Raw genomic sequence first — 17,329 nt, 5'->3', positions numbered from 1 at the left:
TTTAGAGGTTTTAAGATCTTCTTCATTCCCTTTGATGTGGTCAATCTGTTCCTGGGAATGTATCTTAAGGAAATAACTCCAAATATGGAAGAAGTTTTATGAAAAATACTGGTGTGGTCTAAATGTCCAGAATAGAGTAAGTAGAGGCCCATTTACACCTCCTTAGGAGGTTTTACAAATAAGGGAACTAAGGCTTTGAGAAGTTCTATAACTTGTCCAGTATCACACAGCTAGTATGTGACAGAGCCAGGATTCAAATCTAGACTATTTTTACCCCAAAACCCAAGTTTTTAATCTATGATACCTTGACTATAATGTATAGAAAATTTTTTTTTCTTTTCATTAAAAAACTTTTAATGTTTATTTTTGAGAGAGAAAGAGAGAGAGAGAGTGAGCAAGCAGGGGAGGGACAGAGAGAGAGGGAGACACAGAATCCAAAACAGGCTCAGAGGTGTCAGCACAGAGCCCAACATGGGGCTCAAACCCACGACTGGTCATGATTTCATACCTGAGTCAAAGTCGGATGCTTAACCGACTGAGCAACCCAGGCGCCCCAGAAATAAGGTTGTTCTCAACTGGAAAAACAAAGGCAAACTCATTCTGATTTATGAAATTCAATTTATACACACAAATAGAAAAAGACTACAGAGGCAGAATAAGAGTTGTGATGACCTTTTCTGCACGCTGGGTGGCGGCTGCTGGCTTTCAGCTCCACACTGCCCCCGCAGGCCAGCCTCTGTACTGCCGGCGCTGACAGCCTACTGCCGGCTTTCCCAGACACCTGGCCAGATGGGTTCCGGTTTGGTTCTGTCATTCTTGGCACTGGCAGGAGAATTAGAAGGTTGGACAAAGAAAAAAGAGTTGTTTCTCTCCTCTTTCGGTGGTAGCCTGGAAGCGGCAGCAATCGCTGAGGGTGACCGAGGGCCACTGGAGGCCGCGGCGGTGAAGTGGGAGGCACAGCAGCCACCTCCTTGCGTCAGCTAACAGCCCTTTCCCCTTCCGCCTCTCCAGCGGCCCCTCGCTCTCCCCTTTCCTTTTCAGTCCTTCTAACACCTTTGTAACCAATTCCTGCCGTCCCATCCTTCTCTGCCTGAAATACCTAGAGTGGTTTCTGTTTTTCTGGCTGGCCTGATACACTCTGCGGCAAAACTTAGATACATATTTAACTAGAATTCATTAGAAAGAGTGGCATTATTCTTATTCTTATTCTTATTTGTATATGAAGAAATAGGATATAAGTAGTTGTTTGTCTTGTGGCCGGAGCAAAATACTTGTGCATTTAGTTTCCTTCCTGTGAGGTGCAAAAGACTGATGGTCTCTATACATTATACAAGTAACTGGTAAAGAAGATTGATTAACTCAAGACATGAGTTCTTTACAAGATAATAATCAAACTACTACGAAGCGCCTCAGTTGTTATTTGTTGGTCAACATTTGACAAGTTATAACACATTGACGGCACAACTTTAAAACCCTAATAAATATGATTAGTTAATAGTAGACTCCAAAGTCCCCTTTGTTCTTCTTAAAAGAGGTTGATCTGCTATGATCCACTAAGAAACATCTAAATGGGAAGAAACACAGAAGCATTTTTATTAATGCCATTTAGTTTTTTCAATAGAAAACAGTCAGATAAACTATAAAATTTAAGACTTAACTGTATTGCTAAACACCTACACATAAAGTTATTTGGCATTTAGACAGCTGGACTAGAAAAAAACAGATATATTTTAAGGGCCAAAGATTTGCCTCCTAAATCAATAATCTCCCTTTTAAAAAAAAGGTAACCTAGGGGCACCAGGGTGACTGAGTTGGTTAAGCGTCTGACTTTGGCTCAGGTCACGATCTTACAGTTTGTGAGTTTAAGCCCTGCGTTGGACTCTGGGCTGAGAGCTCACAGTCTGGAGCCTGCTTCAGATTCTGTGTCTCCCTCTCTCTCTCTGCACCACCCCCCCCAAAATAAATAAACATTAAAAAACTTTTTTTTGAAAAAAAGAAAAAAAATTTAAAAAGGTAACCTATGCCATTGATCACAACAGATTGGAAGTGACCAAGGGAAGTTATTAATGAAAGTTAACAAAACGCAGGCTTATTCTAACATGCCTGATCTGGACCAAAGGAGGGGAAAAAACCCACAATTACTTAAACATGATTAAAAAATTTTAGGGGCACCTGGCTGGTTCAGTCGGTGGAGCATGTGACTCTTGGTCTCAGGGTTGTGAGTTCAAGCCCTACTCTGGGTATGGAGATTACTCAAAAATAAAATATTTAGGGGCACTTGGGTGGCTCAGTCAGTTGAGCGTCCAACTCAGCTCATTATTCCAGGGTTGTAGGATCAAGCCCCACATCTGGCTCTGTGCTGAGCATGGAGTCTGCTTGGGATTCTCTCTCTCTCCTTTGCCCCCACTCGTGCTCTCTCTCTCTCTCTCTCTCTCTCAAAAAAAAAAAAAAAAGTAAAAAATTTTATCATATATATATATATATATATATATATATATATATATATAATTATTTTTTTTTAACGTTTATTTATTTTTGAAAGAGAGACAGAGCTCGAGCAGGGGAGGGGCAGAGAGAGGGAGGGAGGGAGACACAGAACCCAAACCAGGCTCCAGGCTCTGAGCTGTCAGCACAGAGCCCAATGCAGGGCTCTAACCCATGAACTGTGAGATCATGACCTGAGCCAAAGTCAGACGCTCAACCGACTGAGCCACCCAGGAGCCCCTTATCTTATATTTAAGTTCAGAATAGGAGTAAGAGTGATTTACATGCATATTTTATATATGAAAACATTTGGAAGGACGTATACTAAAATGTTAAACAGTAAACCTATTTCTGGGTAGTGAGATTTCAAGAGATTAAGGTTTTTTGTGTTTGTTTTTTGGCTCTTGCAAATTTGTTTTTTCTATGGTGAAATACATATGTCTTTGGTAATTAAAAATGAGAATTAAAGAAATTAATGCCCAAGGATAAAATTAATCAGTACTTTTTGAAATTTAGTTTTTCACTTGCTTTGATATGAAAAATAAGACTTTATGAGAAATCATAATGCTGGAAAGCACCCAGGAGACCACGCAGTCCAGATGTGAAAATAAAGCCTGCACAGGTAGACCATGAAGTCCAGGTGTGAAAACTAAAGCCTGCACAGGGTCAGTGAATGGCTGGAGACCACACTGCTGCAGAGAGTAGAACCAGGGCCTCTTGATTTCTGGGCTAAGAGCCCCTCAAACAAAAAGCAAAACATAAAAATATATATAGTTAACACATAAAAATACATTTATCTCCAGGACACAAGAACAAGTTGGGTCAATATCAAGACCCTAGAGATATAAATGGTGTCACGTCAGAACCTGAGTAACGGTGGGCCAGCTTTACCTTCAGAATTTCACAGGGAGCGGCGTCTGGTGGTACAGGCTTCCCACAATGCTTTGAATATTCAGTTATAAACACTGAAGCTTCATCTAAACTATGGAATCAGAAAGAAAAAGAGCATCAGGAGGAAATCCTCGGGCATGATAAATACGTTTGCTATCTTGACTGTGGCGATGGCTTCACGGGTACATGTATGTCCAAATTTATCAAATTGCATACTTGAATTATGTGTAGCCTATATATGTGTGTGTAGCTATGGTTGGATCACAAGTGGTAAGCAAACAAAAAGAAATCCACGGCTTGGTAATGAGAGAGAGATATGTCCCAAGTGGCCAGCACAGTTAGACTAAATGTAGGGACCAGGAAAGACTTCTATCCTGACAGGGTTTCCCTTCCTTAGTGCCAGCCATTTCTCTCTTCTCCTTTTCGCGTTCCAAATCCGTTCCCAATTCTATCCCAGAAAGCTTATTTCCAAACTTCTGGCTGCCAGAAAATTAGACAATCAAGCTTAGCAAAAATTAGGTCACATAAAAGCCAGTAATTCTCTGAGAAAATGTCTAAGGAATAAAGTTGTAACTCAAGTTTTAGAGCAGGACTGTGAGATACCTATTATGGGGGTTTGGAAAGTTTCTTGATTGTCTGATTCCAAGTTCATGTTCTAAGGGACTCAGTTATAAGACAACTAACCTCTGGGCATATGTGGTAATGCTATAGCTTAATATTCAGAGCCTTTCATTACAACCAAATAGTTGTACAATTATTTGATATTTTCCTCTAAAATAAAGATAAATTTTAAGGAAACTCTACAGTAAGTTGTTTTTGTTTGTTTGTTAATTAACTTACCTTAACTCATTTGCCAAATAGTTTACCAGCTCAGTGATGTTGTTGGAATTCATCATATGCAATTTCAACACTTGAAAGTATTTTGTCTTTGCCAAAATCCCAAACTCCTTCTTACTTATGATATTATTCAGAATCAGGTTTCTAATCTATAGAATGATAGGTATCATTAAATTAAAAATGTGTGCAATTCCAAGTTCTTACTCAATACCCCCAAATTCCTTACTATCAGAAGTTAAATTAGCACTGTGTTGTGACTAAGTCTCTTTTTTTAAGGGGGTGGGGAAGGGGATCTGTTTTGGCCCATTTCAGTAACAGATTAAATCAATAAGAAGTAATTGCTCTGAAGCACTTTGGGACTCTTTAGGAGGAAGATCTGCTTACAACAACAAGCATTTAAGGCTGCAGATTTTTCAGTGAGCACAGCAGCAAATAAGACAGATGAGGTCTCTACCTTTTAAAAATTTATTAAGGTTTTAATAAAGGCAAAATAATTTTATATATTACCAAATAGGCAGAGATAGTAGTATTCAGCCTACTTTTGATTTAGGGAAAATTATTACCTTCTAATATAAAATTTTTCATGGCAAAAAGGAGATGAAATTGCCTCTTACTTGATGTGAAAATCCTGCCAATTGGCCAGTATTCATATGCTCTTCTAATTGCTGTAAAATGATCTGAGGATTGCACGAGCCCAGAAAATTCTAGAGGAAAAAAAATCAAACACAGTGGAAAAGTATCATTACTAATTTCTGTCAAATCTAAAAGGTTTTCATTTTTAAATTTGGAATATCTTTAATCATTTCTATTATAGGAAAAAAACACAACTCTATCATATAACAAAAAATTAAATAAGGAAAAAGACATTTTACAAATACCTATTGTGACAACAAGGGCTGTTTAACAAGCATTTTGTCATTCTAAGTGCTGAAAGGACTCTATTTAAATAGTAAAATTTTGAAAAGCATTAATGGATGAGTTTATGAATAGTCAAAAAATCCCCAAAGTCCAAGGCAAGCACAGATGGCTGTGAGAAAATGGAGTAAACAGACCAAATGACAGATAAAAAATATGCATGTTCATTTATATAGATCTCTATCTACTGGCTAAACTAACTTTGGGGAAATACTGCAAAACATTCCCAAGTGCTTTGTTCTATTTGTTCTGTATTGTAAAGGGAATGAGTTCGTTTTAAAAGTTCTGTCCTGGGGCGCCTGGGTGGCGCAGTCGGTTAAGCGTCCGACTTCAGCCAGGTCACGATCTCGTGGTCCGTGAGTTCGAGCCCCGCGTCAGGCTCTGGGCTGATGGCTCGGAGCCTGGAGCCTGTTTCCGATTCTGTGTCTCCCTCTCTCTCTCTGCCCCTCCCCCGTTCATGCTCTGTCCCTCTCTGTCCCAAAAATAAATAAAAAACGTTGAAAAAAAAAAATTAAAAAAAAAAAAAATAAATAAATAAAAGTTCTGTCCTGGGGCGCCTGGGTGGCGCAGTCGGTTAAGCGTCCGACTTCAGCCAGGTCACGATCTCACGGTCCGTGAGTTCGAGCCCCGCGTCAGGCTCTGGGCTGATGGCTCGGAGCCTGGAGCCTGTTTCCGATTCTGTGTCTCCCTCTCTCTCTGCCCCTCCCCCGTTCATGCTCTGTCTCTCTCTGTCCCAAAAATAAAATAAAAAACGTTGAAAAAAAAAATTAAAAAAAAAACAAAACAAAACAAAAAAAAAATAAAATAGAAGTTCTGTCCTCAGAATGTTCAGGGGTCTGTCCCTTTGTCAGACACCCACACACAAACCTGACAATTCCCTCTCTTATCTCCCACATCCAATCACTAAGTGAAGCTGCTCTATTTGGCTCATTCTCACTGCCACCACCCCACTTACAGCACATATCCCCTCGAGCCTTCCCTGCCCATTCACAGGCTGGTCCAGGCACGTGCAACAGCTTCCCACACTTCCGCTCCTGCCTCCTCTCTCCCCCACCAAGCCCAAGGATTGTTCCCTCCAAAACGGTGCCTGAACATTTTACTTTACTCTTCCAGGAAACCTGACAGTTCCCCACTGATAAAGAACAAGGTCCAAACCCCTCTTAAGGCATCCCTTGGATGGACCTTGATCTATCTTTTAGGCTCACCTCCTGCTAAACCTGCATACAAACCTCCCACACCCCTCAGGCTGATGAACTCCTGCTTTGCACGTCTGGTAAAAAGAAAACACCACCCCTTTTGTGGGGGCACAAGCAGTGGGAGATTTTCTGTTTCTCTGGCAGGCCCAGAGGAATAATTTGCGAGATACCTTAATTTGCTGATGTCTTTTTTCCGAGTGAGGCATGAGCATCAGACAGGCTAGTGCAAAAGCCGGAAGCTCTAACTGGACATACTGCCTGGCAACCGCAATCATGTCGAGATCATCTGAAACTGGGCATCTTCAAGAGAGCACGTGAATTTATTAGTAATTTGTCAGATTCACGATATTATGTTGAGTCTTCCAGCTTTCCACAACTGTGACCTGATTGTGCTTTCAATGATTTTAAACATTACAGTGCCGGTGCATCACATTCACTTAGTAATGAGTAACTGGAGTCTTCTTCGTGGAACAAAATATCCCACCCACTGGAACACAGAGCACCGACTGCCACTATGATCATGTCTGAGGCCCACACGTGCTTAAAGACATTCTCAGAAGACTCAAAATCTGTGAGACAACACTTCATGATTTCAGGTAGTGATAAAAACACTCCTTATGTACATTAAAACTAATTTTAGGGAATGCTTATTGAGTATCAGTTTACGAGTTGCACTGCACGTGGAAAGCAGACATTGTGAAAATAAGAGAGATATTTTATTTTAAAAACAAGTGCTATGTTTAACTTCTCAAGAAAAATGAGTTACTCATTTAAAGAGGTTTATTAAAAAGAAATTTCATAAACAACACATATGATTTTGAGGGGGTAGGAAAGCAATTATTTTACTTACTCTAGAATAGCGATGAGACTCTCTCGACAATCTGATAACTGACTGGGGCTCAGAGGACAAGATGCTGAAAAGAAACAATAATGTGTACACACACACACACACACACACAGCTATAAAACGCTACTGTCAATGTTTCAGGGGAGAGAAAAATACCTGAAAGTAGGGGTATCTGAACCACACGCTGCCAAGCTTTGCTGAAGTAGGGAACCTGGGGAAACAAGCATGTTATAGGATTTGAGCCACAGTCTCTCGGTTTTGCGGTCACAGAATTATATACTTAGAGCATATGTTCTGGATCCTAAGACCAAAAACGTAAATTGGTATCTCCTTATTCAAGATGGTTAGATTTTAGGATAATATTCTTTCCTTCTCTCTCTTTTTTAAAGTAAACTCTGTACCCAATGTGGGGCTCAAACTTGATCTCAACCAGACAAGAGAAAGGATTTCGAAAAGGAATAAGGCAACAACATACGTTTCCACTCATAGGAGAGGGGTTAAATGACTCAGGATATATTTTACTTCACATTATGGAGAATAATTAAGAGTTCAAAGTCATGGGGCACCTGAGTGGCTCAGTTGGTTAAGCGTCCACCTTTGGCTCAGGTCATGATCTTGCAGTTCATGGGCCCTGTCTCAGGCTCTGTGTTGACAGCTCAGAGCCTGGAGCCTACTTTGGATTCTGTGTCTCCCTCTCTCTCTGCCACTCCTCTGCTCGCACTCTGTCTCTCTCTCTCTCTCTCTCTCTCTCTCAAAAATAAACAAACACATACAAAAAAAAGAGTTTAAAGTCATGAGATACCAAAAAGACTAAATGTAGAGGTTTCTTAAGATCCAACAATTCCACTCCTAAGCATACGTTTGAGAGAAAAACACACATCCACATAAAAACTTGTACACAAATGTTCACGGGGCACCATTATTCATAATAACCCAAATACCCTTCAACTGATGAACAGACAAATAAAATGCAGGTGTGTCCACACAGTGCACATGAGTCAGCAGTAAAAAGGAATGAGGCCCTGACACCCACTCCCATGCAGATGAACCGAAAACATGACACCGAATAAAAGAACAGAAGGCCACGTGGTGCAGGATTCTGTTGATATGACATGTCCAGCACAGACACTTCCAGGGGTGGGAGAGGGAGGAATAGTGAGTGACTGTTAATGGATATGGGGCATACTTCCGGGGTGAAGAAAATATTCTAGAATTAGACAGTGGTGATGGTTGCATAACATTGTGGATATACTAAAAACCACTTAATTATACACTTTATTCACTTTTTTGGGAAAGGTTTTTTTTTTTAAGTAATCTCTACCCCCAACGTGGGGCTCGAACTCACAACCCTGAGATCAAGAGTCACATGGTCTTCTGACTGAGCCAGCCAGGGTTCCCTTAGCTGTACACTTTAAAAGGGTACATTTTAGGGGCCCCTGGGTGGCTCAGTTGATTAAGCATTTGACTCTTGATTTCTGTTCAGGTCATGACCTCAGTTCGTGGGATCGAGCCCTGTATCAGGCTCTGTGCTGACAGCATGGAGGCTCTTGAGATTCTCTCTTTCCCCCTCTCTCTGCCCTTACCCTGCTTATGCTCACACACTTGTTCTCTCTCAAAATAAATATTAAAAAACAAATAAAAGGGTAAGTTTTACATGGGAATTACATCTCAATTGAGAAAATAAAGGTAGGGGGGCACCTGGGTGGCTCAGTTGGTTGAGCTTCTGACTTCAGCTCAGGTCATGATCTCACGGTTCATGAGTTCGATCCCCCATCGGGCTCACTGCTCTCAGCCTGTCAGTGCACAGGCTGCTTCAGATCCTCTCTCCCTTTCTCTCTGCCCCTCCCCACCTTGTGCTCTCCCCAAAATAAATAAATAATAATTTTAAAAAATTAAAAAAAAAAAGAAAGGTGGGTCTCTGAGCTCTATGGAACTATCTCCAAAACACCAATGTTATGTGGAAAAAACACTTTATCTAGAATGTGATTGCATGTACATGTACAAAAAAATATATATATATCCCTCCCCCCACACTTATATGCTACTAGGAAAGTTCTAGAAGAAAACATAAGAAACTAGAAACAGTAGTTACTTCTGGGGAGATAATTTTGAAGGGAAATGGTAAAGGAGAATTTTCAAGTTTTACTCAGCATGTTTCAATGTTGCTCTAATTTATTAAGCTACGAATAGATGATATATTTCTACATTACATATTATAACAATTATGTGGTATACAACTTGTGAGATTTCGAAAAGATGAATAAGTCATTGTGTCTGATTTAAAGATCTTCTAAGTTCAAGAGGGGCAGGAATATATGCTTAAAACAAATTATACCATGGCAGGTGTTACAGCAGAACCAGTGTTTTGAGAGCATAAATGAAGATGCAGCTCAGGAGGCCTGGAGAACACGGGCAAGTGATGTCCTCAAGTGACCTCTGAACTAAATATTCTGGGTCCCAGCACCATTTTATTTTTTAAATGTCTATGTATTTGTGGGGGAGGGGGAGGCAGCAGAAGGGCAGAGAGAGAGAGAGAGAGAGAGAGAGAGAGAGAGAGAGAATCCCAAGCAGGCTCTGTCAGTGTAGAGCCTGATGAGGGGCTCGAACTCACGAACCACATGATCATGACCTGAGCTGAAATCAAGAGTCAGATGTTTAAGCAACTGAGCCACACAGCGCCCCCTGGCACCATTTTAACAGGACATCAGGTCTGTTCTTTTTTTAAATTTTTTTAATGTTTATTTATTTTTGAGAGAGACAGGAAGAAAGAGAGAGAGAAAGAGCGAGAGAGAGAGCATGAGAGGCGGAGGGGCAGAGAGAGAAAGAGACACAGAATCTGAAGCAGGCTCCAGGCTCTGAGCTGTCAGCACAGAGCCCGACGTGGGGCTCGAACTCACAGAGTGCAGATCATGACCTGAAGTGAGAGGCTTAACTGATTGAGCCACCCAGGCGCCCCAGGTCCATTCTTTTAAACATTTTTTTTTTTAAGTTTATTTATTTATTTATTTATTATTTTTTTTTTTTAATTTTTTTTTTTTCAACATTTTTTATTTATTTTTGGGACAGAGAGAGACAGAGCATGAACGGGGAGGGGCAGAGAGAGAGGGAGACACAGAATCGGAAACAGGCTCCAGGCTCCGAGCCATCAGCCCAGAGCCTGACGCGGGGCTCGAATTCACGGACCGCGAGATCGTGACCTGGCTGAAGTCGGACGCTTAACCGACTGCGCCACCCAGGCGCCCCTAAAGTTTATTTATTTTGAGAGAGAGAGACACATGCAGAGAGAGCATGTGAGCAGGGGAGGGAGGGAGAGAGAGAGTGAGAGTGAGAGTGAGAGTGAGAGAGAGAGAGTGAGAGAATATCCCAAGCAGGCTCTGCACTGTGAATGCACAGCCCAGACATCAGGTCCATTCTTCACTTGAGCCGGTGACTTCACCCAGTGCACCCAGCAGCCACAGGCCGTCAAGTATAAAGATTAAGTTCTACAAAATGTATTTTATTTTATTTTATTTATTTATTTTTTTTTTTTTTTAAATTTTTTTTTAACATTTATTCATTTTTGAGACAGAGAGAGACAGAGCATGAACAGGGGAGGAGCAGAGAGAGAGGGAGACACAGAATCTGAAACAGGCTCCAGGTTCTGAGCTGTCAGCACAGAGCCCGACGCGGGGCTCGAACTCACGGACCGTGAGATCATGACCTGAGCCGAAGTCAGACGCTTAACCGACCAAGCCACCCAGGCGCCCCTCTACAAAATGTATTTTAGAAAACTACATACCTGCCATAACGAATGGATACTAGAAATGGCGGTTAAAACTTTCCTTAGATAAGGGATCTGTGAAAACAATAAAATACAGTTCTGAATATCACTAAAATGGAAAGCTTCAACATGAAATATCAGATTCTTAAATTCAGTAAAATGTATCCACCACGAGAACCAAAGAAATTCACTTCCTAAATCACAAATATCAAAAAAGGGCAGGGAAGCTTCCATTTCTTTCCAGCGAAATTTATGTCAGTTTTGAGTTAGCACTTCCTCTGGCCTAACACCAAGTTAAGTTTGGCACGAACCCAACAAGTCAATGTTTGCAGCATACATCTGTTCGATAACAAGCATCAGTGCAGAATGCTTAAGAGATGCTATGAGAAAGCTTTAACACACTGCAGTCTAGGGCACTGAGTCTCACCATATTGAAGCCAAGAAGCTTCTGCAAGAGTCCATTCCAAAGCTGCAGGTCATAGATTTTGTACTCCAAACAAAGTTCAGTCACCAATCTTACTGCCTAAAGCAGAAGAGACATTAAAAAAAAAATCATTCTGCTTCAAAAACAAACAAACAACAAAAACCCATACTGCTTCAAGATACCAGGAAATCAAAGCAACTTTGGAAAAGGTAGGGTGGCCACACACAAAATGTTTATAATCTAGATGTGTCTATTGCCTAATTTCAGTGAAGCCCTCCCATCTCTCTAATGAAAGTAAAAAAGATTAAGATTATTCTCTTTCTTTCTTGCTGTCATGGATTCAAAGAGCATCTTGGGGCTTCCCTGTCTTTTTTCTATCCAAGATCAGTTTGCCTGTTGGCCTCATAACCCTCACGCCCTAGGCTCCAACTGCCTCGGAGACTAAATTCCCACAGGCAATGAGGAAGGAGAGAAGTGACGTCCCTCCTGACATAGGGACACTCTCTGTCCCTACCCATCAGGATGAGGACACACAGGCCTTGGGAAGGGATTACAAAAGTGTCCTTTTGTGGGTGGAGATTAGGCCCTAGGCTTTAAGGGGCAGAGGTAAGGGGATCCTACAAGTTGCCCGTCACCTGTCAGGATAGGAAAGTAGAAACAGTCTCAGAGCAGCAAATTTGTTCAAGAATGAAGAGTTTCTCTGGTTTTAGGCATGTGAGTGAAAACAAAGGTATCTGAGAAGATGGGGACCCCACCCTCAGACAATTCCATGTACATACCATGGATTCATGGCTGTGGTTTTTCCATAGACCCTTAATCATTCCTTCTTTAGGACTGTTGCAAAATAATTCATATGTGATGGGGATATTCAAAGTCTCAAATGATGCCAGAAAAGTTATACATTTCAAATAAGATCTGGAAAACAGAGGCATTTATGGGAATCATTCTTACCGGCCACATTTACATTTAAGATAAAAGCCACCAGAGGGCAATTATTAAGCCTGTTTGTTTTTAAATGTCTATTTTTTAGGCTTCTAAATATATTCACTGAATATAATATTAGAAATAAATCAATATGAGCAAGATCAAGAAAACATTCAGTTCCTAAATGCCTCAAAAAACTAGGGAAACAAGATGTTCTCAGAGGCCTACATCCCCTTTGCCAAAAGGTCAAGGGCACTCAAGGCATAGCATTCTAATGAACTCTTATAAACTAAGGGATTTAAATGTTACATTTCCAAAGAACCCATCTGTTTCCTATTAATACAATTTAAAAATTTCCACTTACTTCACTTCTTGCATGGGTTTTTTGAAGAGAGATTCTATAGTTTCCTTGTCGGCCAAATATAGGAGACACTGAAGAGCTCGAGCTCTGTGGGCAAAAGTTAACTGGCGCACACCCAGCGTCTGTAAAACCAATGCAAGTTTGCAGAGACACATGCATGTTGCAGCTGGGTATATGAGTTTCAACTTAGGTAGCATAAGCATCATGAAAAACAAAAATTAAAGTCAATCTCTACCCTTAGGGAGCCAGTGGTTCCCAAAGCGTGGTCCACGGACCCTTGGCGGACATTCCTCAAACTCTTATAGGTGGGAAAGGGTCAAAGTTACTTTCACAGCATCACAAAGATATTATGTGCCTTTAGGCTGTGTTCATACTTGCACTGGTGGGTGAAAGTGTTGGCACTAGTCACAGGAACACACGGTTGCTGGGGCAGCTGTGGTGTACATCACAGCCACGCACGCACAGTATTGAAAACCAAAGGTGACTTCCACTTAAGGTTCTCGACAGAGCGGCAAAAATTAATTTTACGAAACCTCACCTCTTGAATATGTTGAGTTCACACTTGAATACATATTAATTAATTAAAATATATTCATCAATGTGTGTGACCGAACGGGAAGTACAAGTAAAGCATACTGCACTCTTACGATTTATGAATAGTTGTGAGCTGAAGTAGCCACTTTAAATGGAACGTCATTTTTACTTGAAACAATGACTATCAGATAAACTAATATGGGGAAGGAAGAAGGAAGGAAGGAAGGAAGGAAGGAAGGAAGGAAGGAAGGAAGGAAGGAAGAGAGAGAGAGAGAGAGAGAGAGAGAGAGAGAGAGAGAGAAAGAAAGAAAGAAAGAAAGAAAGAAAGAAAGAAAGAAAGAAAAAAAGAAAGAAAGAAAGAAAGAAAGAAGAGATAAAGAAAGAAACCCTCCCCTTGCTGTTGAGGGCATATAATCAAGCATCTTAGATTTCCCTCTTTCTTCCTTCTATCCAAGACCTATTTGCCTCCTGGCTCTTTCTCTCCGTTTCTGCCTCAGAACATTTCCACGGGCAAAAGCCTGAAGGCCAAAGAAGTAGTGTTGCCTTTAGGGAAAAGAGAAAGTTTAGTGCAGCTAACGTTTAGTGGGGAGGGAGGGAGGGAGGCACAAGCAAAGGGTGAAGTAGGTCCTGCAGGGCGTTGAGACCAGTTGGTTTGGCCCCTGGTATTAGGAATGTTGTCTAACCAAGGAGTTAATAACTTTAAATGCAGATAACCGTGGGAACTGTCAATTGGTTCAGTTTACCAAACAGGATGTTACAGAAGCTAGCACCTAATAGAGCCTGCAGATACTATAGTCCTGATTACCAAGTAAAATACGCAGTACCTTGAGTTAAGTGTGTAAGTGAGCATTATCGTAACCATCCCCTAATGGTATCAAGCATGGTAAATACGCAGGGAGAAAAGGGTAAGCTGAGACTCTGTGTCCTGGGCTTACAGTTGTCGCTGATGTTGCAAACACGAACAGCATTCTTGAACTGTAATCAATTGGGCGAGACAGAAGGAGATACAGGACTCTGGGGAAAAAATAGTTTAAATTACATTTGGATTTTAATTTAGTGACCGGTTACCCAAACAACAGATCTTTTGCTGTCCATGGAAAAAGTTACCAGACATCCCAAACATGGGCCTGAAGGATTATGGGTCAAGAACATTTTTGCTTTTCCCCTGAATGGATGCTTATGCTTTTCTTGAGTTCCAGGCATAGCTAAAGAAAATAAATACGATAAATGCCAGGCCCCAGTCTTCTCATCTATAAAACAGCCAATCTCTGATAATTTAAATTCTATTTAAGAAATTAATGCAAACTATAGCTACAAAGTACATTGGATCCTACACATGGAAAATTCTATTTCAGTTCACAGGACCTTGTTAAGTGGCACAATTCAACCTCTAGACTCAGGCCTGACTGGCCCCCCTCCAGAGAAGGGCAAGATGGATGGGGTGGGCAGGGTACCAGGCAAAGGAGAGGGTGGAGCTTTCAGTGGGAAATGGCAGGAAGCTACAAAATTAGTATGAAGTATCCCTTTGGGATCTCCTAGGGATTTCTTTTTCTCTCTTTGAATCTCTGTAAGGCTTTCCATCGTGGCTGGTTCAGTTAGACACGGCAGGATGAATCTACCTGTTGCTTAGACAAAGGTACCCCTGTGTTTCAAAGACTAAGCAAGGACAAGGTGGGGTCCACAGGAAAAGAGGACATAGAAGGGGTGGTAAGCCACCTCTGCCCAAACCAGGAGAAATTCTTCTCTTGGGTTTGCCTTTTCACATCCTCTCTATCAGATCCAGGGCGGACGCAGGGTGTAAGGCTTCACAAGTGACTTGACCTACTTTTGGTCTAGACCAGGAACGGCAAAAAGCTGGCACACATGTCACCACTCCCTCTCCTGTGCCTGTGCCAAGCATCATTAATGGATTACCACATCCTTTTAGATTTGGGCCCAGATATGGTCAGCAAGCCATGACCAATCAGATTTAGCATGTTAGATGAAACCAACGTGCCTTCCTTGGTCTCAGTCTTAGGTTAGAAGGGGAAAGGAATGCTGGTGGCCCATACCTGAACCAGGCCCAGCTCACCTGGGGGACAGAATACATAGAGGTCTGGGGCCAGAGTCCTAGCCTAGCAAATAAGAATACTCCTTTGTTTGAGGTGCATTCTCTGCTAAAGAACCCTCAACATCAGTAGGGACTCACTGAAGGTTCAGAAATTCTGGATCTTGGTTGTTTATTCCACTGGAGGTAGTTGTACATATTCATGGCCATATATCAATGAAGTGATTCTTCTCAGAGACTCTGACCCAAATTACAGGAAGAAAAGTCTTTTCAAAACCAACCTCTGACAGATTTAAGACTCCTACTGGGCAACAAGATACAGACACATCTAAGTAAAGAAAGAGTACCTTCGGAGTGCTTCATCTTCTTGAAGTTCAAATAATTCTGACGGTTTCTTGAAAAAGTGAAAAACAAAGTCAAAAAACTAAAAGTTTGTGGACTATAGAAGCTAACACAACCTATTAGGTGAAAAACCCAATACACAGAATTGTTTACATAGAAGACATTAGAGTGTAACCCATTACTTTATGAAAAAACTTTTCCTTTTAAAATTAGTTACCTCACATTATTCAGTCAACAAATATTTACTGAGCACTTACTATGTGCCAGGCACAATCCCAGGCTCGTGGGTTGCCTGAGTGAATGAAACAGATGTTCCTGTCCTCCTGGCGTTTACAGTCACTGGATAATTTTTAAAAGGAAAGGACTCCATGGATTTTAAATGAGTCCTTGAGTAATTCAGTACAGATTTACTGGGACTTACAAAGCAATGTGCAAGGTGCTATGGACAGTCCCAGTTCCTGGCTTCAGGGTGCTTTTGTTCAGTTCCTCGAATTTATGTACAAGTTAAAACACATCGGTTTCTGAGTCAACCACAGATTCTATGAGGCCTAGATATGCTTCCGTTTCCATTGAAGCACAGTCCTTGCTCTTTGCAAACATTTAATAAATACTTGCTAAATTGGATGCTAAGGGATATAAAAAATAATTTAAAAAAACCTGTCATTTCAGTTATAGTATTTGTTGACACATACATTTTTTTCCAAGCATATCTGCCTAGGTGGATAGAGGAAGGCTCCCTAATTGAGTTCTGCCTGAAAACGCAGAAGTACTGCAGAAAACTGTGTTGGGATTGCTGAATCCCAGCATAAACGTCAGTGATACTGCTTCTAACACTACATGCCTCCTGATGTGATACACTGAAAAAAAAAAAAACACATTACCTATATGGTATCCTTGCCCAAACCACATAACCTGAATCTAATCATGAGAAACATCACAAGGAGACATTTTGCAAACCAACTGGCTGGCCCCCTTTAAAAACATCAATATCCCATCACAGTAAAATAGACTAGAGTAAGAATCAGCAATAGATGCTAAATTGGATTATGTGTCGTAGGGAAAGGAGTTTGAGGAGGAACAAGTTATTAAACTGTCTCAAAACACCTCCCCTAATAGTTACAAAAGGAAATACAGTAACTATGTAATATGGACACTGACAACATCTTAACCAGGTTATTTAAACTCACATCACCTATTATGGCAAACGGACATCATGTGCCTCCAAATGTCATACCCTGAGAAGCACACGATATCACTTAAGTAGGATTCTGGCCCAAAATGCATCATTAGAATCTTATCATGAGGAAATATCAGACAAACACAAATTGAAGGATAGCTTCTAAAGTAAATGGTCTGTACTCTCCAAGAATATCAGGGGTGCCTGGGTGCTGACAGCTCAGAGCCTGGAGCCTGCTTCAGATTCTGTGTCTCCCTCTCTCTGTCCCTCCCTCACTCATGCTCTGTCTCACTCTGTCAAAAATACATAAATATCAAAAATTTTTTTTAAATAAATAAATAAAAGAGATTAAAGATATGACAAATACATGCAATGTATAGTCTTAGACTAGACCCTGGTCCAGGGGGAGAAAGTTCCTTAAAAGAGCACTATTGGGCCAATTCATTAAATTATAATGTGAAATAAAAAACGTTGAAAAAAAAATTTAAAAAAAAAAAAAAAAGGGGCGCCTGGGTGGCGCAGTCGGTTAAGCGTCCGACTTCAACCAGGTCACGATCTCGCGGTCCGTGAGTTCGAGCCCCGCGTCAGGC

The 17,329-nt window shown here is 41.0% G+C and overlaps 1 protein-coding gene across 3 annotated transcripts in view; it reads right to left on the bottom strand.

Moving 5' to 3' along the window:
* Positions 1-598: 598 nt before the first annotated feature.
* The window catches only part of KNTC1 (kinetochore associated 1), a 74,510-nt gene continuing 57,779 nt past the window's right edge, over positions 599-17,329 (bottom strand). For all 3 annotated transcript variants that reach the window (XM_058691361.1, XM_058691362.1, XM_058691363.1), the window contains 13 exons: positions 15,568-15,614; positions 14,109-14,187; positions 12,643-12,761; positions 12,134-12,269; positions 11,358-11,453; positions 10,949-11,005; positions 7,327-7,381; positions 7,174-7,237; positions 6,494-6,623; positions 4,827-4,916; positions 4,216-4,361; positions 3,376-3,466; positions 599-1,564 (listed from right to left, as the gene is read on the bottom strand). In XM_058691361.1, coding sequence (XP_058547344.1) covers positions 1,544-1,564; positions 3,376-3,466; positions 4,216-4,361; positions 4,827-4,916; positions 6,494-6,623; positions 7,174-7,237; positions 7,327-7,381; positions 10,949-11,005; positions 11,358-11,453; positions 12,134-12,269; positions 12,643-12,761; positions 14,109-14,187; positions 15,568-15,614 — 1,131 coding nt within the window. In that variant the 3' untranslated portion in view covers positions 599-1,543. The remainder of the gene's footprint in view (positions 1,565-3,375; positions 3,467-4,215; positions 4,362-4,826; positions 4,917-6,493; positions 6,624-7,173; positions 7,238-7,326; positions 7,382-10,948; positions 11,006-11,357; positions 11,454-12,133; positions 12,270-12,642; positions 12,762-14,108; positions 14,188-15,567; positions 15,615-17,329) is intronic.

The sequence above is a fragment of the Neofelis nebulosa genome, chromosome 11 (assembly GCF_028018385.1).
Source record: "Neofelis nebulosa isolate mNeoNeb1 chromosome 11, mNeoNeb1.pri, whole genome shotgun sequence".
In the NCBI taxonomy this organism is placed as follows: Eukaryota; Metazoa; Chordata; class Mammalia; order Carnivora; family Felidae; genus Neofelis; species Neofelis nebulosa.
Note: the sequence above shows the minus strand (reverse complement) of the source record. Positions and strands in the feature narration are given on the sequence as shown.